The sequence below is a fragment of the Arvicola amphibius genome, chromosome 1 (assembly GCF_903992535.2).
Source record: "Arvicola amphibius chromosome 1, mArvAmp1.2, whole genome shotgun sequence".
Lineage (NCBI taxonomy): Eukaryota > Metazoa > Chordata > Mammalia > Rodentia > Cricetidae > Arvicola > Arvicola amphibius.
The window spans coordinates 137,762,288-137,788,531 of NC_052047.1; the positions used below are offsets into that span (position 1 = coordinate 137,762,288).

Consider the following 26,244-nt stretch of genomic DNA (forward strand, 5'->3'; position numbering starts at 1 on the left):
AAAAAGTTATGACCATGGTCTGAAACGGAGTCTAGGGATAAGAGATTTGGGAAATACTCATCTCATACCAAATGCTAGGGTGGCTGTGGGTGAAAGCCTCATGCTGCCAGGCAAGAGGTCAGAAAAAGCAAATAGAAACAAGCTATCATGGAAAACTAGAGTGGCATATTATCCAATAGCAACAGTTCCATGGGCAAGGTAGTCAACTTGTTTAGTATAGATGCCTATTGAAAAGCACAGGTACGCTGTAGAGATGGCTTGGCAGTTAAGAGCACTGACTGTTCTTCCAGAGGACTAGGGTTCAATTCCCAGCACCTACAAGGCAGCTCACAACTGTCTGTAACTCCAAGACACCCTCACATAGCTATACATGCAGGCAAAATACAATAAACATGAAATAAAATAAATAAAAAATTACAAACAAGAAAAGCACAGGTACCAAGCCCCCTCTAACAGAGCAAGCTGTGTCCATGAAGATGGGCTCACCAGACATCCTTGTTGTCCTAGCTGTTAGGGCAAAGACCAAAGGATCAAGCCAACTCATAAAATGACCAATGATCAGATTACAAACCAAATGCTCCATTGTGTAGTTATCCTGTGGAAGCTCCACTGCTATAACCACACAACTAATGTATACTGAGAATCTGGCCAGTGGAGGGACATAGGACATCTACCTTTGCCGTTGACCGAGGACACAAGCAGATGATATGATAATGTAGTCGCACAGAGACCACAGAAGGCAGTTAACTTCAAAGCTTTATTGTACAGGATAGAGGGCCACACTTCGGCCTGCACACCTCCAAACTTTTAAATTGCTATTGCTCTGAGATCCTGGTGACCCCCTTCATGATCTTCACTGGGGTTTGAAGAGAGTATAACCACGAAAGCTCAAAGCTTCCTTCCTTAAACACAGGCAGTATATTATATTACATTTTGTCTTTACATTGAAGATGAAAACCACATTGGAATTTATCATTAGGCTAAATTTATTTTTCCTTCTTAAATATCTTTGCTACATACTTTTAACTATTCTTCTGACTTCTTGTCCTTAATTTTGTGGTGTATACAATGTCTTCATCCTGTATGGGAGGAAAAACAACTCCTAAATAATGTGAAGAAACAACTTTTGTGATCAGTTTAACTCTACAAACCCCCAGTTCTTACTAGGTGTCATTCAGGTCTTCCAATCTAAATCTTGAGGGATGGAGAGATGGCTAATTAGCTACAGGCACTTTTTTTTGTTTGTTTGTTTTTGCAGAGGACCTAAGTTAAACTCCCAGCACCCACATGATGGCTCACAACCATCCAGGGGATTGGATACACTGTTCTGACTGAGTGCTGCAAGCAGGCACGTGATTCACATACATACAGACAAAACACTCATTTGAAAAAAGAACCTAAAAGTGTTTTTAAAAAATAAATAATTAAAGTTGGAAACTAGTTTTACAATGCTTACCTTAAAGCTGTTTTCCCCTAAATATTTTCTTATTTAGCTTTTTAAACTTAGATTTTGTGCTCTTTCATAAGTTTCTAACATATATTACATGGTTCACTAGTTAGAAAGCATCAAAAACTGAATCTGAAAGTGGCCTGGATGAAAACTTAAGAGTCCTAAAGATAGCTTCCCACAGACAGGACAGTCACTGTGTCCTGAGTTCCCCCATGTGGCTGCAAGAGTATAGTGAATCACTGGGCGGTGGTGGCGCACGCCTTTAATCCCAGCACTCGGGAGGCAGAGGCAGGCGGATCTCTGTGAGTTCAAGGCCAGGCTGGTCTACAAGAGCTAGTTCCAGGATAGGCTCCAAAAGCTACAGAAAAATCCTGTCTCGAACCACCCGCCCCACCCCCCAAAAAAAAAGAGTATAGTGAGTCTTCTAAGGCAGTAGGGAGATCTACCTGATAGGGATCAAATCTATAGAAAGTAAAAGATGCCAAAAGCCTCTCAGAGCAAATGAACAGAAATCCTCGTACTGATAAACACAAGACACACCCAGCACAAATTAGGAAAAGTCAAGGGTGATGCTGGGCATACTTTAGAAGCAGTTTTATGGGTGATCATGAATAGTAAGAAAAGGAGAGACAAAACAGGAACTCTAGAAGTAGGAGGTTCAACGTGGATAGAAGATCTTGGTATGTGAATGCTAATGCTACTGAATTCTTGAAGACAGTGACAGGTAGCTGCTAACATGGTTGACTACACATGATGACAGAAAAGCACACACATCAGGTGAGAGGCTTGTTCCTCTAACACTCTAGCAGCATGGACCCCTGGAAAATACATATACCCCACATATGCAGTTTCTGCGTCTATGGACACACAGAAGCACATGACTGGCAGACAGCAAAGAATGCAGCCCTGGAAAAAACTTACTATGTGTAGAGTCCCCTGGGTGCTTGGAAGTGAGGAGAAGAGGCCTGAGTACTATGACATGACGACCTAGCCTGATCACCTTCAGGGCTTGGCAGCTGTGTTCAGGATCATCAAAGGAAAGACTAACTTTTACTCCTTCCGTTTCATTCTGACAAGATACTACTTTCAAAATTATGAATATGTGCTTATAGTTCCTATTTAGGGTGAGAACATGAAATGCACTGTTAACCCTATAGGGCTGAGGGGAAGTGCTGTGGGACAATGGTCTGTATCCTGTCAATTATATTTTAAATAAATGCTCATTGGCCAGTAGCCAGGCAGGAAGTATAGGCGGAACAACCAGACAAGAAGTAGAGGCAGGTCAATGAGAACAGGTAATTCTGGGAAGAAGGAAGTCCTAGTCTGCAGTTGTAACCCAGCCACAGAAGTAAGATGTGACTGCCTCGCTGAATAAGGTACCAAGCCACATGGCTAGCATAGACAAGAATAATGGGCTAATATAAGTTATAAGAGTTAATAAGAAGCCTGAGCTAATGGGCCAATCAGTTTAAAACTAATGTAGACCTCTGTGTAATTTCTTTGGGACTTTGGGAACGATTGTGGGAACCGGGCAGGACAGAAACCCCCGACAACAGAGAGCAATTGCATATCACTCCCACAAAGGCAACTGCCCACCCTATCTTTTTTTTTTTTTTTGGTTTTTCGAGACAGGGTTTCTCTGTGGCTTTGGAGCCTGTCCTGGATGCCCACCCTATCTTTAAGTTTTCCTACAATACAGTGTAACCATGACACTAGGGATAGTGCAAATCCCTGACAACACATGAGTACTTAGATTCTGTGTGGTAAAAAAAAAAACATACTCCTTACTGAATAAAATTTACTTACTTCTATTGCCTAGGAGACAGCCAATTCTGGGTTTATTCTGCCTTTTTATTTATTTATTTTTAACCAGACTTATTCATTTTATATCTGAGTGGTTTGCCTTCATGTATATATGTGGACCATGTGCTTGTTTGGTGCTCAAAATCAGAAAACATCAGATTCCCTGGATATAGAATTACAGGTGGTTATGAGTCCTGAGAATTATATCTGGTTCCTCTGAAAGAGCAGTCAGTATTCTTAACTGTTCAGCCAACTCATCAGCCCCTATTCAGCTGTCTTAAAGGACGACTTTGGAGGCCTAGGCCACCTTTTTCTTAGTTAAGTGTTGCTGACCTAGAGAGGCTTATCATCTATAACCATGATAAGCACCATTACAAGCATCAGAGAGTGACATTAGATGAATGCACAGATCTTCTGGAATAAAATATTTCATAAGATAACTCACTATTCAAAGTGGAATTACCAAAACACACAAGAAAGTATGTGGTTTGGATGATGGCTTCTCCCACTAGCATAGCTGGGAGCTGCTGGCGTGTTCTGATTTGCCTTTGCAACCTGAGCATAAATATCAGAAGATTCCCAGTCTTGCAGAATGTAAAATAAAAGCAGCTTACCTTTTTTGGAACTTTTATATCTTTCTTGGAACCCCGAGTTACTTTTGGGTTAGGTTCACTGTCCAAAGTGGCTCCAGTTTTTCTGGATCTCAAAGACCTGGCATCTGAATCTCCAGAGACTCCTTTCTCTTTCTGAGTCTTCAAGATCTCTGCACCTGTCTCAGTTGTTTTCTCCTCTGCTGCACGAGGCTGGGGAATCTCGCTCTGTCCTCCAGACCTTAAGCACGTTCTTTTCCCACTGACTTTGCCCCTAGATGTAGACTTCTTGGCTCCATCATCTGTGTTCTGCAGCTCTGTCTCCTGGGAGCTCTTCATGGTCTTCTCATTTGTCTTCATCCCATCCTTCTCTGTAGATGCACCAACCTTGGGTCTTGGATGTTTTTCACTGGTTTTCTGTCGGGATCTGGAGGGCAGAGGCATTTTCTAAGGGAATGAGAAGACAACCACAAAATGGGTTAAATCTCAAGATCCATTAGGAAAAAATAAAAAAGTAAACTAAAGGACCACAAATTTCATATTGATTAATTTACCAAGAGTCATCTAAGATATTTAAGACAATGCCTCAGCTACTTTGTTCCTATGGAAAAAAAATCACCTCTGATAAATTATAAATTCGGGGTGATAATCATATCAAAATATTTCATTTCACACTATTGAAGAATGCCCATCATACAGGCAGTAAATGAGTTTCTGGTCTTTTAAAGACAACCAAGGAACAAGGGCCTGCAATCTTTGATGGATGCCATTCCTTCTCAAGGATGTATGCTCCAACCTTAGCACTTGTGTTCTTATTAGAATACTGTCACATACACAGAACTACACTGCCCACCTGTTTTGTTGATTCTTCAAACTGAAAATACATGCAATTCATTCAGTCCCTGACAACTACTACAGCCACTTTTAATTAGCTCTTTTCCAGGCAGGAAAACTCTTAAGGCATTAGTCTATTCCTTGTACAAATCCCCAAAGGACATGAACACATCTGTGAATAAGCCCTGCTATGCACCCACTATGTCCATCCCCATTACCTGATCTGGAGGGGTTGAGTTTTCTACTTGGGCTTCCTCTTCTGTTTTCATGACATTGCTAATCTGCTCTTCCACTGGTTCAGTTTTGCTTGACATGATTCTCAGGTGTTTCATCTTCACAGGCTCAGGTGACACATGATTCTTGCTGGGAGCAGCCCTCTGTTTCTTAGGTGCAGGTTTCTCATCTATTGCTTCCTGCTTTGGAGTCACAAAGCACAACCTCCTGGTTCTTGGACCACCTCCATCTCTTGCAGACTTCCTCTTGGGGGACAGAAAAGTGTTGCTTTTGCTTTGTGATTCTGCAGGATCTCTGGTATCCACTGACATTTCCACAGTTTCCACAGTGTCCTCTTTAGAGGCCCTTAGCACTCTTCTGCTTGTTCTCAGAGGTTTTATGGGGTCTGGCATTTGCTGTATTGTGCTCTTAAGGGTACTGGTGTCATGCCTTAGTTTCTCAGTGTGCTCTGATATTTGAATTATGTTTTTGGAGTCACCCAGGACTTCAAGAGGTTGGACCTCATTCTTATGTGCCCTTAGCTGCCTCCTGCTGCCAGTTACATTGGCAACTGTTTCTAATTGCTGCTCTCCAGACTCTTTTGAAGCTTGGGTGTCTTTGTCATCAATTTCAGGGACCTTGCGGGATCGCGTAGTTTGCCTTGATGTTGGCACTGTCTTTTTCACTACTGAAGGTTCTTGGTCCACCTCTATTTTCCCGCGTCTTGTCCTAAGACGTCTTGGTGAGGTCTGGAGGTTGTCTGCTTGCTCTGATTGTAGAGAATCACAGGGCACCCTTGTGGGTCTTTCATCACTTGCTAATTCCTCAGTGTGACCTGGAATTTGGACTGGTTCTAAGGGTCCAGTCACTTCCAGGGGTTGTGCCTTTTCCCTGGGTACCCTCCGTGGCCTCTTACTGACAGGCACACTTGCTACTGGGTCAATCTTCCGCTTTGTAGACTCCTTAAGCTCTTCAACATTTCCACTATCACTCATGGGCTCTTTGAGTGTATTCCTGGTTACCCTGCCTCGTGGCTTTGTCTGAGCTGTGGGCTCTTCTTTCACACCTTCTTTGCACAGTTGTATTCTGAGCTGCCTCTTTGAGGATGCTGAGGTTTCCTTTTCTTCTGGTTGTGGAAATTCACAAGATATTCTTGTGGCTGTTTCCTCTTGGATGCTGGGCAGCTCCTTCAAGGGTTGGGTCTTCTCCTTAAGTGTCCTTGGTTGACTCCTCCTGCCGGTTAAAATTATAGCTGGGTCTTGTTTCTGCATTGAAGATTCCTTAAACTCTTTGACATCTTTGTTGTCACCCACAGGCTCTTTGTATGTGTTTCTGGTTTCCCGCAACACTCTTGTAGTCTTTCTTTGTGCTAGAGGCTCTTTCGTCACACCCATTCTCCTGAGTCGTCTTCCTGTCTGTGTCTCTGAAGTTGTATCCACAGGCTCTGGAGATTTGCTGGGCATCTTTGTGGTTTTGTCAACAGTCACTGGCTTCACTGCCAAGCTTGGAGTTTGGTAGAGCTCTTGGAAGTCAGACAGATCTTCTAGGGTCTGTGCCTTTTCTGCTCGGGCAAATCGTTGCCTCTTGCTGCTGGGCACACTGACTGCTGTGTCCAATTTCCGCTTTACAGATTGCTTCCTTGTTCTAATGCCCTTCTCTTCACATTCAGGTACTCTAGCTATGTCCATGATTTCCTCTGACACTTGTGGAAGCATTCTGTCTCCTGATAGTTCACTTTTCTCATGAACTTTCATCTGTCTAGTTCTGGACTGTCTCTGTGAGGTTACTGAAGTGTTTATTGGCTCTGGTGGCAGAGATCTGTGGGGCATTTTTGGGAGCTTATCACCTGTCAATGAATCCTTGTCATGGCCTGGTGTTTGGAAGAGCTCCTGGAGACCAGACAGGTCTTCTGGGAACTGGGACTTTTTCTTACACGCCCCTTGCTGCCTCTTGCTGCTAGTTACACTCACTGCTGGGTTTAATATCTGAGCTGCAGATTCCTTTAAATCTTTGGTTCCTGTGACATCATTTTCTGAAAGTCTGAGTACATGCATGACTTCCTGTGCTGAACACCTTCGTTTATTCAGCGGAGAGAGTTGTTCTCTCACAGCTGCCTTACCAAAACCTGTCTTGGACAGTCTCTTTGTGCTTGCTGGGGTTCTGACTGATTCCAGTTGTGGAGATTCCAAAGACACCTTTGTAGTTTCCCCAACAGTCACTAGGTCACTGTCACCAGCTGGAGTTTGGAAGAGTTCTTGGAAGCCATCCAGGTCTTCTAGGGGTTGAGCCTTCATCTTAGGTGTCCGTGACCTTCTCTTAGATCCTGCTGAATTCTCTGTGAAATCCAGTTTCTGCTTTGGAGTTTCCACAAAGGTTGTGGTAACATTTTCTTCAAACACTGGTGCTGTGGGTGTGTGTGAGGTTCTCCCTGGTGACTTTGTTCGTTTTCCAAGTGTTGAAAGCTCTTCTCTCACATCCGCGTTACCAAGACCTGCCTTGGACAGTCGCTTTGTGCTTGCTGGGGTTCTGATATGTGCTCGTTGTAGAGATTCCAAAGACACCTTTGTAATTTTGCCAACAGTCACTAGGTCACTGTCACCAGCTGGAGTTTGGAAGAGTTCTTGGAAGCCATCCAGGTCTTCTAGGGGTTGAGCCTTCATCTTAGGTGTCCGTGACCTTCTCTTAGATCCTGCTGAATTCTCTGTGAAATCCAGTTTCTGCTTTGGAGTTTCCACAAAGGCTGTGGTAACATTCTCTTCGAGCACTGGTGCTGTGGGTGTGTGTGAGGCTCTGCCAAGTGACTTTGTTCGTTTCCCAAGTGTTGAAAGCTCTTCTCTCTCATCTGCCTTATCAAGACCTGCCTTGGACAGTCTCTTTGTGCTTGCTGGGGTTCTGAAATGTTCTGAAGATTCCAAAGACATTTTTGTAGTTTCATGAACAGTCACCGAGTCTTTATGACTAGCTGGTGTTTGGAAGAGTTTCTGAAGATCAAATATGCCTTCTGGGGACTGAGACCTTTTCTTATGTGCCCCTCGCTGCTTCTTGCTGCTAGTTACATTTACTGATGGGCCCAGTGTCAGAATTCTGGATTCCTCCAGATCGTTGTTCTCTCCCCCATCATCTTCTTGAAGTCTGGATGTGTGTACAATCTCTCCTAGAGCACACCCCAGCATATTCACTGAGGAGATCTCTTCTCTCATATGCTCTTTTCCAAGACTTGTCTTGGCTAGTCTCTTTGATGTTTGTGAGGTTCTAACAATTCCTGGTTGTGGAGATCTCAAGGATATACTTGTTCTTTTGTTACCAATTACTGGATCAGTGCTGTGGCCTGGTGTTTGGAAGAGTTCTTGGATGCCATCAAGGTCTTCCAGGGGTAGAGCTTTTACCTTAGGCGCTCTTCTCTGTCCTGTAAACTCAATTACACTTGCTGCAGTCTCTAGTTTCTCCTTTGAAGTCTTCCTAATTGCTTGTATTCCTTCATCCATTTGTACTGATGCTGTGGGGTCTTTGCCTGGTGATTCCTTCTTCTGTTCTTCTGTCACATCTATTTTCCTGAGATTGATCTTGGGCAGACTCTTTCTGCTGGTGTGGTTCCTAAGTGGTCCTGACTGTGGAGATTTGGTGGGCATTTTTAAAGTTTCACCAATAGTCAGTGAATCCTTAGAATGGACTGGTGTTTGGAAAAGCTGTTGGAAACCACTCAGGTCTTCCAGGCATGGTGTCTTATCCTTAGATGCACGTCGTAGCCTCTTGCTGCCAGGCAAACTAGCTGCTGAATCCAGTTTCCGCTTTGCAGATTGCTTCGGTGCTCTAATGACATTGCTATCATTCGATACTTGGAGTGTGTCTATGGCCTTTTCTATTTGTTGGCATTTCTCGGATTCTGAAAATTCTTCTTTCACTTCCATTTCACCCATACTTGCCCTGGACTGTCTCTTTATGCTTCTTAGGGTTATGACAGGATCTGGTTGTGTAGAATTAAAGGACATTCTTTTGGTTTTGCCAACAACCAATGGGCCACTACTATGGTCTGGTGTTTGGAAGAGCTCCTGGCAATCAGGTAGGTCTTCTAGAGATTGGCCCTCTTTCTTAGGTGTTCTAGACTGTTTCTTAGACCCTGTTAAATTTCCTAAAGACTCCAGTTTCTTACTTGAAGTTTCCATAATTTCTTTTATTCCTTTTTCCTGTTGCACTCCTGATGTGGGTGTGCATGAGGCTCTGCCTGGCGACTTTGTTCGTTTCCCAAGTGTTGAAAGCTCTTCTCTCACATCCGCGTTACCAAGACCTGCCTTGGACAGTCGCTTTGTGCTTGCTGGGGTTCTGATTGGTTCTGGTTGTGGAGATTCCAAAGACACCTTTGTAGTTTTCCCAACAGTCACTAGGTCACTGCCACCAGCTGGAGTTTGGAAGAGTTCTTGGAAGCCATCCAGGTCTTCTAGGGGTTGAGCCTTCATCTTAGGTGTCCGTGACCTTCTCTTAGATCCTGCTGAATTCTCTGTGAAATCCAGTTTCTGCTTTGGAGTTTCCACAAAAGTTGTGGTAACATTCTCTTCAAACACTGGTGCTGTGGGTGTGTGTGAGGCTCTGCCTAGTGACTTTGTTTGTTTCCCAAGTGCTGAAAGCTCTTCTCTCTCATCCGCGTTACCAAGACCTGCCTTGGACAGTCTCTTTCTGCTTGCTGGGGTTCTGACTGGTTCTGGTTGTAGAGATTCCAAAGACACCTTTGTAATTTTGCTAACAGTCACTAGGTCACTGTCACCAGCTGGAGTTTGGAAGAGTTCTTGGAAGCCATCCAGGTCTTCTAGGGGTTGAGCCTTCATCTTAGGTGTCCGTGACCTTCTCTTAGATCCTGCTGAATTCTCTGTGAAATCCAGTTTCTGCTTTGGAGTTTCCACAAAAGTTGTGGTAACATTCTCTTCGAGCACTGGTGCTGTGGGTGTGTGTGAGGCTCTGCCTAGTGACTTTGTTCGTTTCCCAAGTGCTGAAAGCTCTTCTCTCTCATCCGCATTACCAAGACCTGCCTTGGACAGTCTCTTTGTGCTTGCTGGGGTTCTGACTGGCTCTGCTTGTGGAGATTCCAAAGACACCTTTGTAATTTTGCCAACAGTCACTAGGTCACTGTCACCAGCTGGAGTTTGGAAGAGTTCTTGGAAGCCATCCAGGTCTTCTAGGGGTTGAGCCCTCATCTTAGGTGTCCGTGACCTTCTCTTAGATCCTGTTGAGTTCTCTGTGAAATCCAGTTTCTGCTTTGGAGTTTCTACAAAGGTTGTGGTATCATTCTCTTCTAGCTCTGATGCTGTGGGTGTGTGTGAGGCTCTGCCTGGCGACTTTGTTCGTTTCCCAAGCGCTGAAAGCTCTTCTCTCACATCCCCCTTACCAAGACCTGTCTTAGACAGTCTCTTAATGCTTGCTGGGGTTCTGGCCAGTTCTGGAAATGGTGATTTATTGGACATTTTTGTGATTTTGTCACCAGGGACTGGTGACTGAAAGAGTTCTTGAAAGCCAGTCAGGTCTTGCATGGACTGAGCCCTCTCTTTAGCTTTTCCTACCGGCTTCTTGCTACCAGTTACAGTCAGGTCCAGCATTTGATTTTCAGATTCCTTCAAAGCTTTAATTCCCCCATGAGCAAGTTCTGGAACTTTGGGAGCATGTCTGGTTCCTCCTGACATGTGCACAAACTTCTTTTGTTCAGAGTGTTCTTCTTTCATGTCTACTTTCTTCCCAGATGTGCTGTGCCATGGTTTTGTGCTTGCTTTGGTGTTATCTGTTGTAGGTTGTGGGGGTTTGCAAAGGACTTTGTTTTTATTATCTCCTATTGGTTTGTCTCTGCAGTTTGGTGTTTCGAAGAACTCCTTGAGACTAGCTGGGTCTTCTAGAGGTTGGGTCTTTCTATCAGGAGTCCTTGGCCAGTGCTTCATGTCCACTGTCTGTTTTGTAGCTCTCTGACCATCACATATTGGTGTACTTTGTTTGTGCATGGATTCCTCTGGTTTTTCTGTGGTTCTCTTTTCTTGATTAAATAGTTCCTCAGCACAGGCTGCTGTTTGAGTGACCATCTGACTTCCTATTAAGTCTTTCGCTGGCTTCTGCTTCCTGGCACTTGATCTCATAGCTGATGTTTTTTCTGGATCTTCTTTTAATTCAACACTTTCCTTGAATCTTTGTGAACACTTTTCACTGTCCTGTACCTGTTGATCCACTTCTTGTCCTTGAAGTGATGGCCTCCTTAAGTATCTTACTATGATGCCCTTGGCAAGGTCTGCCTCTGTGCTTTCATTCATACTTTCTGCAAGTGTGTGTCTGAGTTCTCTAGACCCTCGTAACTTCCTCACACTGGATACTGTCTTCAGAGGCTCTGTCACAGAGCCTGGAGTCTTCTTTTCAAGGTGAGTAATGTTTTGGACATTCTCAGGAGTTTGCACAGTGTTTCTATTTTTGATGCTTCTCCGTCTTAAGGTAGGACTTGCAGAATATTTATCAGATGGTTCCTTTGTTGCATTCTGAGTACTGGAGAGCACATTTTCTCCTACAGGAAACACAATATAATTATACAATAAACGTATTATTTTCACCATCTACTTAGTATTTTATCTTTAGGAAGTGTATAAGAACAAATAATTTTGTTTCTTATATAAGAAGCTACTAGATGATCTAACAACTGTTCTATAATGTTATTTGATGATAAAGCAGGGCCATTGCAAAATGTCTTCTAAAAGCTGCCATGACATGTAATGTGGATCTGAATACAGGCAATTATTCTGAAACATCAGAAAGTTATTGTCTTGATTCACTAATGAAGTAACAGGTTCTATTGTGTATGTTATGGGTCCATTATCAAACTCTATATGTAATCAACAATGACCTTCTGATCCTCCTGCCTCCACCTCCCAAGTACTGGGATTATAGACATCACCACACCAAGTTTTTGAAGGAACTAAGAACTGAGCTGAGATTTTCCTGCATGTCAGGCAAGCACTCTACCAATTGAGTATCTCTATCCTTGCAGTAATTCTTAATTTGTGTAATTATATATGACAGGTCAAGTGTGCTGTTTGTGCTTCCATCATCTTTTAACAAAGAAGTTAAAAGCACACAGACATCATTGGAGCGTATTAACTGAGTCAGTAGTTCTTTCTACAAAGCTAGGTCAGTAACTGTTGTTAGTAAGACTAAAAAGACTGCTGAAAAACAGAACAGAGAAGGTGGAAATGCATCTCACCAGAAAAAGCTATTGTAAAGAAGTAATACAGTACTGTCAAAAAAAAAAAAAAAAAAAAAGCATCTTGAAGTTCCCATTAAAAGTGTAAGAGTGGTAACAGACAAATAAACCAACCCAAAATCTCTGAGGTGAAAGGCAGAGGTTTGTCTCCTGAATTAGCTACTTGAAACTGTTTTTCAGGTAAATTCTCTGAATTGGAGAGAATGGAGCCCATGTCATTCATCTGCTGCTGCTTCTCCTTCACTGGAGTCTTGAACATTTCAGTTAGTCCTGATAAAGGAAAATATTGGAAACATGGCTTACATTATCCCATTCCTCATACAGGACAAGTTAGATGACAGAGAAGCTCTCAGATTCTAGGTATGTATCATTTCATTAAAATAAGGATTTTGTTAACATGCTCATTTAAAAATGGGGGGGGAATGAGAAGACAAATATATCTATAGTTTATTTAACCCTCTCCTATGAAAAAGGAAACCAAGTGATTTAGTTGACCACTGTGGTCTTCTAAAGTAGTTCCCAAAAATAAGTCCTGGCAGGGGAACAAAAGCTGGATATGGGCACCTCTTTTCAGGAGATATTCACCAAGAATCCACAACCTAAGGGCCTTGTTCTATGCTCAAGAAATCCGAGGTTTCTCAGGATCTAATCTTATATACAAATAATATGTGCCCACATTTTAGAATACTGACAGAACATTGACCATTTTCAGTGCTATCAAGAACACACACACACACACACGCACACACTTAAGTGCTATTCCCATTCACTTTAAAATAAAAAGGCAGTAGTGACATAACTCCATGAACGATTAAACTTTCTGAAAAGTCAGTGTACCATGCTCCTGTCTTGTGGCCAACACAGAATGAAAAGTTGAGTTGGCGCTCACCACAGAATGGGTCTGGACACCATTGAGGTCCCATCCACACTAGTCTGTTAAGCAAGTCTCTTTCCATAGCCTTCTGTGTCTTACTTGAAATACTTGAAAGGGTTTACTTTCTATTGTTTTAAAATGGAAGTTGCCAAGCCAGGCATAGTATCATTAAGAAGGTAGGAGCAGGCAGATCTCTGTGGGTTTGAAGCCAGCCTGGTTAGTTAAGACTCTGTTCCAAGAAAAAAGGAAAAGGGTATGTGGGGGGGGGGGCGCTGTCTACAACAAGAATGGGTCTAGGAGAAAGGAACATTTAAGACAATCCATTGTCTCAAGAATAGTGTATTTAAAATCTTATTTATCTTTGAGAGTTTTTAAAATAATATATATTTTCATCACACACTCATAATTTATGATCACACACTACACTTTGCTACGTTTTTGCTTTTGTTTTTTACTTTTATAAAGATAAGTGAATTGATCCAAATGCAGTTCTTTTAGGGGCTATTCGCAACCATTATACACTGAGGTGGTTGGTCATTTTCAATTCCTAATCTGCAAGAAATAAAAATAAAATTCTACCTGCTCAGTTCAAGTATTCTCTTCCAAATTGTACAACCAGAAACTATCACATATCGAGGAACCTGAAATAAATCTGCTTTCTTGAGAGTAAGTCTAAGCAGCCAGTCACACTTTCACTGCTACTAAAGCAGAGTGGAAACAGTTCAATTATCAATGGCTCCAAAGAACTTTCTTATATGGCTTCCTCTTAGCAAGCTCTGTAGAAAGAAAATGAATCTTGAAGAAGCATTAATATTGCTCTAAACCACCGATTCCCTGCGGTCAGCTATCATCAGTGCAACTCCTCTAAAAGTTAGTAAAGGAGTCCTTTGCCCTCACACCACAAAACACCTTTCCATTTTCTATACGCATGCAGCTCACCAGAGGGTATGAACTTGAGATTTTCATCCCTGATTCCTGTAGGACACAGAACCCCCAAATAGACAGAGACATGCCCTCTACTCCCAAACCACTTCATCTTTGAATATTATGACACCAGAAAGCTAGCTCGACTGTAGTCACATTCACTGCTGCTGAGCTCCCAGCTATGGTTCTCAGGTGGTTGTAAGGGGTGGGGTGGGATGGGGTGGAGAGAACCACCACTAAGGAAGTCACAAACAAAAGGGCCAAGAAGGCTGTGACTACAGGCATTTAGGTTGTATTTACCTGACAGATCTTCACTGAAGTCAATTTTTTGGTTTAACATCAAGTTGTTCAGCATTTTGTAGGGCCGAGCAGGCATGCTTACTTTTTCAATCTGAGCTCTTCCTATTACAATGGTACAGGGAGAGTTTGCATGGCCTGTGCTAAACTGATTGTGAAGGTTGCTTGTAGGTTTCTGTACACAAAAACGAGAAAGACAAAATATCACAGATGAACAATATGCTTAAGATAGCTGAGAGTAAAAGTGGTACATGGCTGGAACACTGTACCTTGGGAGTATTAGGTCTTCTTTGTCTTTTGCTCGCCTGCTTTTGAGGAACATGTTTTACAACTTTTGTCTGTGTTTGTTTCGTGCCAAGTTTTACAACATCTGCCCATGATTTTGCAACTGTCAAAAAGAAAATATGGTGAAACTTTTCAAAACTCAGCATGAAACAATAAAGCTTGAAATATTTCCCCTAGGACATCACTAACCAATCAAGTTGGCTTCAGAAGCACCACTCCTTCTTTTGGAGGAGATCATCTGTAAAATGTCATGCTGACTTCGGCTGATAGATGCTCTCTTGGCAGGCAGGTTGCCACTCTTCCTGCTTGCTTTTTTGGGAATGTCTGTCTGAGGTAAGGATTTGCTGCCACTGGAAGCAGGTGCACTCCTGCCTGATCTGCGGCTTTGATCATTTGTGCTTGGTGGAGTTATTCCAGGAGACTCTCGTTTCCCTGGTGACTGAGGCCGTTCCTGACAAGGCAGAATTGTTTATGAGAAACCTGACCAAGATGCAACGTCTCTGTAGTGTCTATCAGAAACCTTTACAACAAACCATGTAGCTTTTAAAGCCCGTCTTTCAAGGATAAGAAAGGGCCAATTGTCCCGTTCATTTAAGCAAAGGAAAGGAACATACGCATCGGAGGAGTCTGAACTAAGGTATTTCTGGTAGATAGAAATGGGGACATCACTCAGTTAAACAAGGCACTGACTTCAGCCCAGTCAACACCAGCCCCAAGGTCTGCATAAAAAAGACTACTCACTTCTGGGAGGTGGGACTTCAAGGTAGGAAAGGATTAAGCAGGCCTACCAGGCCTTTTGGGACTAACAGAATAAAGCTGACCAAAGCCCTTTTAGGAAATTGAGCTATGCAGCCATACCAAGGAAAAGCAATAAAAAAGAGGGCCAAGCCGGGCGGTGGTGGCGCACGCCTTTAATCCCAGCACTCGGGAGGCAGAGGCAGGCGGATCTCTGTGAGTTCGAGACCAGCCTGGTCTACAAGAGCTAGTTCCAGGATAGGCTTCAAAGCTACAGAGAAACCCTGTCTCGAAAAACCAAAAAAAAAAAAAAAAAAAAAGAGGGCCAAATGTCTAAGGAGCTGAATGTGCAGAAGAGAGATGTTTTAGCAAAGATTATCCCTCCTGCAACCTCAATGCCCTTATACTTCCAGAAGAAAACAAAACAATACTTGTGCCGGGTGGTGGTGGCGAACGCCTTTAATCCCAGCACTCGGGAGGCAGAGGCAGGCGGATCTCTGAGTTCGAGGCCAGCCTGGTCTACAAGAGCTAGTTCCAGGACAGGCTCTAGAAACTACAGGGAAACCCTGTCTCGAAAAAAAACCAAAAAAAAAAAAAAAACCAAAAAAAAAAAAAAAAAACCCAATACCTGTGATTTCATATGCTACTGTCTTCAGATTCTTTTAAATGGTGTCTGTGTGACCCAGGAAGTTATATGGCCTTGTGGGTGTATCATAGTCTTCAAAGGGAAAGTGTCCAGCATACCACCTCACCTCCCAGAAGAACCACCTGAGAGCCCATATGGTTGTTTCTGAGCATGAGGTAAGTGGTAGAAAAAAGGTCTCAACTGCCATTCTACCTCTACCTGGGTTTTGGGTGGAATGTGGACAATCTGTGAGCCACGAGGTATAAACACAATGTGACTGTTCAGCTTACCTTGATAATTTTCTTCAGGACTGTTGGAGCTTGAGAGGCAAGTGACTTCCTCTTGGTCGGTGTTTCTCCTCTTTTGAGTGGTGTATTAGGAGGCAAGTTTTCATCAAATAACTCGGGTCTCAGATGACCACCAAAGGATACACGTCTTCTCTTCAAAGACATTCCCTCACTCTTGTCTGAAGTAAGGAATACAAACATGAAAAGAGCAATATAAATGACATGCCAGGACTTAGGATTTAATTCAAACTAGCATTAGAAATAAGGCTTTGAGGAGATACTGAAACATGACACCCTTATTCATAAAACAGATGAAAGCAGAGCAGCCTCAGAACTTCCTTTAAAAGACTTCAAGAGAAACCAGATGCATTACACTTCAACTGGACAGAACCAGGGTTCTCCTTAAAACAGGAAATTGCATATGAAATAGCTTAAGAAAGGGATCTGCACCAGAGGAATCAGACCCTGAGCAATGGCCTGGGGAAACTCAGTAAGACATAAATACTTAGACCAGAACAAGACTTGCCTTATGAGTAAACTATATGAGTAAGAACAAATCTCTAGGTAGTGCCTTTGGACAGTTCATGCAACCCAAACCCCGTTATACAACTTCGTAAGCAGTCTACATAAACCCCTTGTCCAAGACAGACACTCCATTATAAAGCTCAATGGAATACTGGCTGTTGCGTGCAAGTGTTACTGAGGGATAGCCACACCAAGGGCCACTGGCAGAAATTATTCCTAATATAAAGGTTGTGGTATTGAAGTCTGGAGACATTTTATTTCTGTAAGCCAGCACAAAACAGGTATGTAGGAAGATGCCACAAGGTTAATCACTATGTAGCCTTGGATTGTCAGTTCTTGTTTGTAACAGAGATAAAGAGAAAGCTTTTTCTAGGTGGTGAAATAGCTCAGCAGGTAAGGGTGCTTTGCTGCCATGCCTAAGGACCTCAGGGTCATCCCTAGGACCAATATGGCCCATGGTGAAAGGAGAGAACTGACCCCTACGGGCTGTCCTCAGACTCCTGCCCAAGATCATGGCACATGCTTACACTCCCTTTCCCCCATAAACACAAATAAGTAAATGATATAAAAATTTAAAAACAAAATGTTAATGTCTTGGAAGCATGTAGAACTTTGCTGGTGTAGAAAACTGAGTTCATTTAGTGTCTATAATAAAGTGCTTGTAACAGACTGAAAAGATTGTGAACATCCAAGGGCCACTATGTTCAATGATGGTCAAAGGACTGCTCCTGGTTTATTCCCAAGAACCAATCTCACAAAATACAACTGGTATTCAGAACCAGGCAGTAAGTAAAAAGCCGTTATGATTATACCCCTTACTTTGTAAAAGAAAAGCACATTTTTCCTGACGTAGTTCCTGTGATATGGTTCCCTCCTAAACTAGCTAGCTACACCACCTCTGTTATCACTCCTTATAAAAGGCAAAATCTTCAGTACCCATACACCTTGTTAACTCATAACATACAGGGAAGATGTTAACTGATTAGGGAAAGTAGATCTACAGTTAAACAACTTACTAATGGAGTCACCAAAATTGCTGATATCAACGGAACTAAGACCAGGTAGCCCAGAATAAATTTGCCTAGTTGCTGTGGCCAATTTCTCAGGTTTGCTGAAGGAATCCTTTGGAGTTTTCTTTTCGTCTGAAGCAAGGTGATGAGTTGAAGAGAACTGGCTTTGTGTTTCCACAGACAGCACTTCTATCTTTGCAGGAAGACTCTTCCTCTTTTTGGAAGAGAGGTTTTCTGGCTTACCGGCAGGGCTGGCAGCACCTTCAACTTTCACTGGAGTTTGGTTTCTAGTTTCCGGCTTCCTAGGAGTGACTATCTTATAATCTGCCTTGGCACCTTCACTTTCATTCAGATTCACAGATTCTCTTCTGCCATTAACGTGGGACTCTTCATCCTTAAGTTGCTGTGAATTCCGCAAAGGGGTCTTCATTTTAGCTGTCTCAGTGAGCGAGAAGCTGGAACTCAGAGCCTCTGTGGAAGTCTGAAGAGGCCCCACAGCACTACTTTGGTCCTCAGTCCAGATCTTTCCTACTTTGGGTGAAGAGACTGCAGGACCAGGGGTGCTTCCACTGGATTTTGCTCTTGACTTGCATGACACCAATAACTTTGTCTCCCACATTTCTTTTCCTGCTGCACATTCAGGTTGTGGTTCTGACTTCCTACGAGACTGTTTCTGTGATTTTATATTCAACTCTTCCTTCATTGACTGATAAAGTTTCTCAAAGGGAGATTCATTTTTCTTGCTGTTGCTAAGGCTCTGTGCAGGAGAAGACTTCAGTTCCCTGTAACTGCTCCCTGCAGCCCTGGACTTCTTAAAAAGAACATCAGAAGTGGGCTCTTCTGTGTTTCTGCCACTGTGCTGTTCTACATGCCCTGAAGAACAGGTATTGGATGGATCTTGGGTAACACTGTCCTTTGAACCACCTGAGGCAGAACTGTCTCCAGAGAGCCTCTTGGCATACACCAAAGATCTTCTTGAAGCAGTGGTTTTTGAAGCGCTGGCATCTTGACCTTTCCCATCTTGGCAACAAATATGAAATAAGAAACAGAAGTTCAACATTTTCTCAATGACTAACATTTCTGGAATCCAGTACCTTATTTTAGATTGCCTTATAACCTAGCTTTTCATTTAGTTGACAAACTACTTAATTCCTTTTTTTTTTTTTTTTTTTTGGATTTGAGACAGTGTTTCTCTGTAGTTTTTGGTGCCTGTCCTGGAACTAACTTTTGTAGATCAGGCTGGCCTCGTTCTCACAAAGATCTGCCTGCCTCTGCCTCCCAAGTGCTGGAATTAAAGGCATGCGCCACCACTGCCCAGCTACTACTTAATTCCTTACAGTTGTCTTATAATGTTGTTTCCATCCAGAAAAAACACATTAACTTTGAATAACGAGTGATGTAACACATCCCACCAACAACTCAAGATTAAATGGACAGCTAAAAAGGTAAGCACTAGGGAAGAAGTTACCCAGCTATCTATCTGCTTTGGTTTGGCATGTTAAATGGAACAGGCTCTTAAGAGTTTAGAAGACCAGGAATTTCATGCCTGTGTACCCATGATCCCACCCTTGCCAATGTCATAATGATCTGATACTGACAGTCCCACAACAGAAACCAACCAATACCAACCAGGATCATCAGAGAAGCTAGCTCTTGAGGCTTGCTGCACCAGTTCCTATAATTGGGGAAGATAAGAATAGGAATTTAAGGGCCTTCTTAGTGTGATCATTTTGAAACGATGAAGATATTCTTATTAATTATATTCTTTAGCAAAGTGCTTCTTCATGACATTTAGATACTTGAGAAACAGACCCAAGTGACTTAAAAGTTAGTGGTCATGACCTAAACTTTTCTTAGCAGACTTAAGAGCTTTCTTTTTTTCAATTTTAAAGTTAATTTTTTATTTATGTGTGTGTGTGTGTATGTTTAGGCACATTTGTGTGGGTACCTGTGGAGGCAAGAACAAAATGTTGGATCCCATGTTAGCTGGAGTTACAGGCAGTTGTGAGTTGCCCAATATAGGGGCCAAAAACTGAGCTTGGGCCCTTTTTGGAAGAACAGAGAGCACTCAACCTCTCTAAGCCATCTCCTCCGGCCCCCTCTCCTAGTACATTTTTTTTTTAAAGAAATGTTTATTTTATTTTATGTGTATGACTATTTTCCTGTGTGTACACCTCATCCCTGCCTGATGCCTGAGGATGCCAGAGGAAGGGGGTCTGTATTGGCTAGTTTTTTTTTTTTTAATATTTATTTATTTATTATGTATACAATATTCTGTCTGCGTGTATGTTTGCAGGCCAGAAGAGGGCACCAGACCTCATTACAGATGGTTGTGAGCCACCATGTGGTTGCTGGGAATTGAACTCAGGACCTTTGGAAGAGCAGGCAATGCTCTTAACCACTGAGCCATCTCTCCAGCCCTAGTACATTTTCTAGAATGTCTTCCAATATCACATGAAGGAAGACACAAAGTTAAAATTAAGTTCTTCCATCTCCTAAGTCACCACAGGCACAAAACTATAGACACCATAGTTTCACCAGAAACTAGGAAGCTTCTTCAGCACTCAGTTTTCGCGATGTAATTATTTTAGACACACAGAGGTAGACAGGCTCAATGAATAGGAGCCGAAACGAGTCATGAGCTGTATCTTTTATTTCTGTTAGGTCTCAAACCCAGGACAAATTGCCGAGGTGCCTATCAAAGTGGATGCTGGCTACCAGGTTCTCCCAGCATCCCTGTCTGTACCCATTACAAGATCCTTCTGGCTGGCATACCCTACCCACTACCCTAAACTTCTCTAGCCCAAGGGCTAGGCTGCCCTCCCAAGCTACTCTGGCCCCTATATAACTCAGCTGTTTTAGCTATGCTCTTGGCCCAAGTTGTCCCTCTTTTGTGGGAGGCTCTTTTCCCCTTCCCTTTCTCCTCACATAGCCCTGCTCAGGGCCATGTTCACTCTGGACTCTCCCGGAAATTTGCCTATGGTCTCAAATCTATAATATACCTCTTCCATCATGCCTAGGAGCAGCCATATTCTTCCTTTTATATATCTTTTTTTCATTCAATTTCTATGTATTCAGACTATTCTAACCACAGGCTTTTGTAAAATCACAACAGAGTCTAGTGGAGTATAAGACCAAGTTAGCACTCTGTTTTTGAGTAGCAAAAAATAAAAAATAAAAAAATAAGGTTTTAGTTATTTTTTACTATGTTCATAATCAACTTATTTCCTTATTTTATTATATATTTCTGCTATAATCAGAAACCATTCTTGGCCACCAATTTAAGAGTGAGAAATCAATTGTTAAAACATATAAATGAGTTCCCATCCTGGTAAAGAAAGAGTCAAACCTGAGTATCTCCCCTCACCTGTCCAAATGATTTTCCTGGAAATCCCGTTGATCTGCTTCCATCCTCATGATTTCCATTTTCATACCTACAACACAGAGAATCCGGCGTAGGATTTGAACCTCCAGGTCCAGGGGTTATAGATAGAAACCCTGGAACAAACTTTAGGCTTTGTTCCTAATATTACCTTAAGCCAAGAAATTGGTTTAGTTTAGGAAAAAATTTTATAATAAAAACTTACATAACAGAAAACTAATTACAAAGCATGCTTTAGAATTATGATGACTTCTTTTCCCAATCTCTCTGGAGGAAAGGCATATCTTAGGAAGATGGCATTAGATCATGGCAGATCTTGGTGGTCAGTTCATAGGTAAAACCATTTACTGTGTACAATGAAACTTTAGTACCTCAGAGAAGTAGCCTGATTTGACTTTAGTTGCTGTCTATGTAAGATCTAAAGATAGCTAGCATCTGGAACCCTCTCCCAAGTATCATCTTGTTGAACTAAGCCTCTTTTAAAGAATCAAGTCAAATTAAAGACAAAGGACATTTCATGAGAACTTAAGGGTAAATCCATCAAGATATTGGATCTGAGAAAATAGTATATTTAAAGACAAGTTACTCAACAGCAGGTTCCCAGAAACAACAAAAGCCATAAGAATTATAAGAGTTGAAATTAAGGGATAGAAAAGCTGTGCTATGTGAGCACTAATCAAAAGGAATTGAGTTTACTTGTATTTATCATCCAAAGGAATCCTAAGGCAAAAGATGTGACAAGCCAGGCGTGGTGGCATACACCTTTAATCCCAGCACTCGGGAGGCAGAGGCAGGTGGATCTCTGTGAGTTCGAGACCAATCTGGTCTACAGAGCAAGTTCTAGGACAGGCTCCAAAGCCACAGAGAAACCCGTCTCGAAAAACAAAAACAAAAAAAATGACAAAAATAGAATATATTTTAAACAACAAAGAATTCTGTGCATAATTTAGAATTATGTCCAGGAGTCCACAACCATATAACCAAGTGTAGCATCAAAAAATATAAATAAAACAAAAAGTGATAAAGAAATTCAAAAAAATAAGTTCTCAGTGGTGATTTCAAAATATCTCTTAAACTATTAAGCAGGGAAATATAAAACTACTAATAATAGAGATTTAATAGCTCTATAGTTAGAACAGTGCTTTCAGTAGCTGCAGAATACCATTTTCAAATACAGGAAGCGAGGAGGACATTTGATCACAAAGAAAGCCTTGACAAATTTCAAGTGGAAATCACTCAAATGCTCATCAAGAACAAATAAACTGTGAACACTCTTACACATTACTGCAAATATTGTGACCGTTAATGAAATGCCCATACTGTGAGAAGAAACAAGCCAAAGGCGCCCAACATGCTGCAAATCAAACACACACACACACACACACACACACAGACAATAGTACCAGTCAGGCACAAACACATGGAGTTTTACGTTATAGTGTTTAGAGGCCCACCAGCAGGTAATATGACTCCAAAGATACTTATCTCTTATAGATACCATGTTAAGAGATAAGTAATAAGAGAAAAGGAATAGTGATTAAAGAGAGCGCAAAGACACGTGTGGAAATGTCCGTGACTTAGTGGTAGTGGTATTAGTCTGCTAGGACTGCCACAATCACAACACAGAGTGGCTGAAGTGACAGAAATGTGCTGCTCACGGTTCTGGCTGGAAGTCCAAGGTGTCTGCAGGGATGGCTTCCTCTGGGCCTCCTTGACTGGCAGCCCTCTTCCAGCCTCTTCACAGTGCTTCCCCTCTGTGTACTTGCTCACCAGGTAACTCTGGGTGCTAATCTTTTCTCATTATAATGACATCAGTCATGGGGGGATTAGGACTTCAGCCCAATAGCCTCAGTTTAACATAATTGTTCTCTAAAGGCAAAAAGCTGGGAATTTTAAGATGTGCCATCAACACTAGAAAAGCAAAAACAGGAGGGCTCTTGGGCTTGGCTGTCTAGCCAGTCTAGCCTACTCTGTGATTAAAAAAAGGGACCTATCCTGAGGACCACACCTTTATTGTGTGGTTGTCCTTTATTCTCCATAGGCACAGGTGCAAGTATCTGTACATACACACACATACCCCACACACACCCCACACACTCACCCCATGAGATATTCCCAACACCCATCAACACCAAAGAAGGACCACAGCTGGACTAGTACTAGTTCATGATTAAAGAGAACACAGCATTTAGAATTAACCCATTAGTTTTCACCTACCTAAAAGATCGGTCAATGATTGTAATTATATCTCCATGCTTCAGCTGCACAGGCTCATCTACAGTAGCCCCATTTACTTGTGTTGGATTTGTGGTACTGAAATTATGCAATATTGCCTACAATTGGAGAGGAGAGGAAAATACTAAGGATTTGCTTAAAATCATATCCAAAAGCTTTAAAAGTTGATTTCCAAAACTCACTTACCTCCTGGTCATTGATTTCAATTTTACAGTGTTTTTTTGACACTACAGGCAGTTGAATACGAATGTCACATTCAATACTCCTTAAAAAAAAAAAGTAAGGTTTTTATGGGGTGTGTGCAACAACAACAAAAACCCCCACCAACCTCAAAAAAAAAAAAAAACCAGACAGAATGTGACTAACCCAGAGACTGTAAGTGTAACAACACAATGACACAGTACTGCCTAAGAAGCTATAAAGGATTATTAAAATTTCTAAGTACTTCAGAATTATATTAGAAAACACTAGAACACATAATCAATCACCTTTCAAATAAATAGCTATACTAGGCAGGGTGTGGTGATGCACACCTTTGATCCCAGCACTGGGTAGGTGGAAGCAGGAGGATCTTTACGAGTTCAAGGTCAGCCTGGTCTACAAAGCTAGTTCCAGGACTGTCAGGGCTACACAGAGAAACCCTATCTCAAACAAACAACAACAACAACAACAAAAATAAAATAAACAGCTATCCTTACAAGACACAAATAATGGAGCACTTCATTATCAGTTTAGGAGAACTTTATAATTAATGTCTTTATATAACAATATGGGTATTTAAGAACACAGAAAGGCACTAGCATAGAATGGTAATGAGCACCTCAGTTTCCTCACATACAAACAGTCTACGCCAGCACCCATTCGCTATTCAGTCACTTGTGTCACTGTCTATGTCTATGTCGCACGGTAAATCCACGCGAGGTTTTCACCGTTGTTTAAAAACCACACCATGTTGACAGATTCGAATGTTCTCACATTACAAATAGTAATCCACAAAAACTGTCTTTCTAGGAAGCTAGCATTGTGGTGGCACTCACCACAGACCGTTTTCCTACGAACCTCTAGGGCAGTGGTTCTCAACCTTCCTGCTGCTGTGACCCTTTAATACAGTTCCTCATGTGGTGGTCATCCCCAACTGTAAAATTATTTTCATCGCTACTCCATAACTAATTTTGCTACTGCTGTGAATAATAATGTAGATATCTGTGTTTTCTGATGGTCTTTTGGGTGGGTGTCGCAAACCACAGGTTGAGAATTGCTGCCCAAGAGTGTAAGTGTCTTACTTCCTATAAAGACCACACAATCAAACATTGTTTTCAAAATTTTTAAAACTTGCAAACAGTACATTTAATTAGTATTGCAAAATAATCAAAATGAGTGACACTTGTGACAAGAATGTTTTTTTCTTTTGAACAACAACAAAAAGCTATGGAAAATGACAGCATCCTTAACTCTCCAGAAAATGTAGGCTTTGGGTATCAAAACACAAGGCAGAGAGAATATATCTTAGAGTCCAGTTTTATTGAGCAGAAATGATGACGACAGTCTATATTTCTTAACCTAAATACTACAGACGTGGACCAAGGAATTCCTCAACGTCCTGTTCACCGTCAAACACACCAAGTCTCTCTCCTCACTCAGCGATACTAGCTACAGACACCTCTCCCAGGGTGACAAGAGGTCACCAGACCTTGTCAAATGTCTCCCCGAGAACTACCATTCTCCCTTGACCCCCAAATCCAAATCTCCATCTTCCTGCTGGACACCCACCCTATGTCACACACTGACTGATCTTAAGTGTCAGGCACCATATGGAGCCGTGGGGACGTAATCAGTATCAATACAACCCTTGCCTCGGAGCTTAGTCTACTGCTAAGCAGACGAGCAAAAAATCTGAACAATAATCACCAATCTGCATGGTGTTAGGAAAGACGAGCTTTCCTTTCACCTTCTCGGGTAACATTTAAAAATCGGCAGAATGGGCCGTAAGGTTCACGCTTGGCAGAAGTGGCGACGCAAGCAACAGCTTGGAAGGCCTCAGGGCAGAGCGTTATTATCCGACCCGCAGGGGAAGAGAAGGGGGAAATTCCCCCGGAGCACCCGAGCAGCGCGGGAGCGGCGGGGCACCGACGTCAGCTTGGCGTCCACCGAATGTAAAACCCGGGTTCCATTTGGGAAGCTCCCGGTACCGGAACATGACTTCCGAACACCGTACAGGGCCAACCCGGGCAAGCGCGAAGGGCGACAGGGCCGCGTCCCGGGATCACCTAGGTTCCTCCGCGCGCGCGCGCTCACCTTCCGAACAGGCAGGAGCTGAGGGTCAGCGGGAAGTGTGCGCCGTCGTCGCCGCTCCGCTTGATGGTGACCAGGCGAGCCGAGGACGCCATGGTCCGCCCGGCCGTCAGTCTGAGACGAGCGACTGCGGCCGAGGACCGAGTGGCCTCTCGGTGAAGCTCGCTGTGCGCCCCCGATCGGGACCGCTTCTCAGCGGCTCCAGTCCGCGTCAGAGCCGTCGGCTCCTCAGCCGCGGCGAACCCACCGCGGCCACCCGCGCCCCTCGCTCCGCCCCGACCCGCACACCCGCCGCCCGCCGCCTGAGTGCCCTCCTAGGAAGTCCCGCGCCAAGTCTGCCCGCCGCGCCCGCCCGATTCAAACGAAAACGGCGGTTCAAAATCTGGCGCTAAGTGCTGCGATTGGGCCAGACGGCGCAGCGGGAGACCAATGGGAAGGGTGACATGAGAGGGGGCGGAGCCGGAGGTGGAGGCCAGGCTGTAGGTGGGTGGGTGGGGCGGAGCCGGGCGGGTGGGCGTGGCCAAGATGCCAGGCCGACCGGCGAGGCTGGAGTCCCCGCCGTCGCCGTCTTGCGGAAGGCGGACGGGGCGGGGCTGGTGGGTGGGGATCCGCCTCCGGTCCGCCAGACAGAGCGGCTCAGCTTTGCAGCTCCGGGGAACCCAAG

General features: G+C 43.1%; 1 protein-coding gene across 1 annotated transcript; it reads right to left on the reverse strand.

Moving 5' to 3' along the window:
• Positions 1 to 743: 743 nt before the first annotated feature.
• Positions 744 to 25,695, reverse strand: Mki67 (marker of proliferation Ki-67). Its single transcript, XM_038316269.1, has 14 exons — positions 25,584 to 25,695; positions 23,475 to 23,553; positions 23,271 to 23,386; positions 21,039 to 21,105; positions 19,301 to 19,346; positions 17,678 to 18,691; positions 16,140 to 16,315; positions 14,679 to 14,940; positions 14,474 to 14,592; positions 14,208 to 14,379; positions 12,224 to 12,379; positions 4,896 to 11,416; positions 3,868 to 4,290; positions 744 to 1,079 (listed from the first exon to the last, which is right to left on the reverse strand). The coding sequence occupies exons 1-14, from the start codon at positions 25,673 to 25,675 to the stop codon at positions 1,023 to 1,025; spliced, it is 9,300 nt and encodes a 3,099-aa protein (XP_038172197.1). The 5' UTR covers positions 25,676 to 25,695; the 3' UTR covers positions 744 to 1,022.
• Between the last annotated feature and the right edge of the window lie 549 nt (positions 25,696 to 26,244).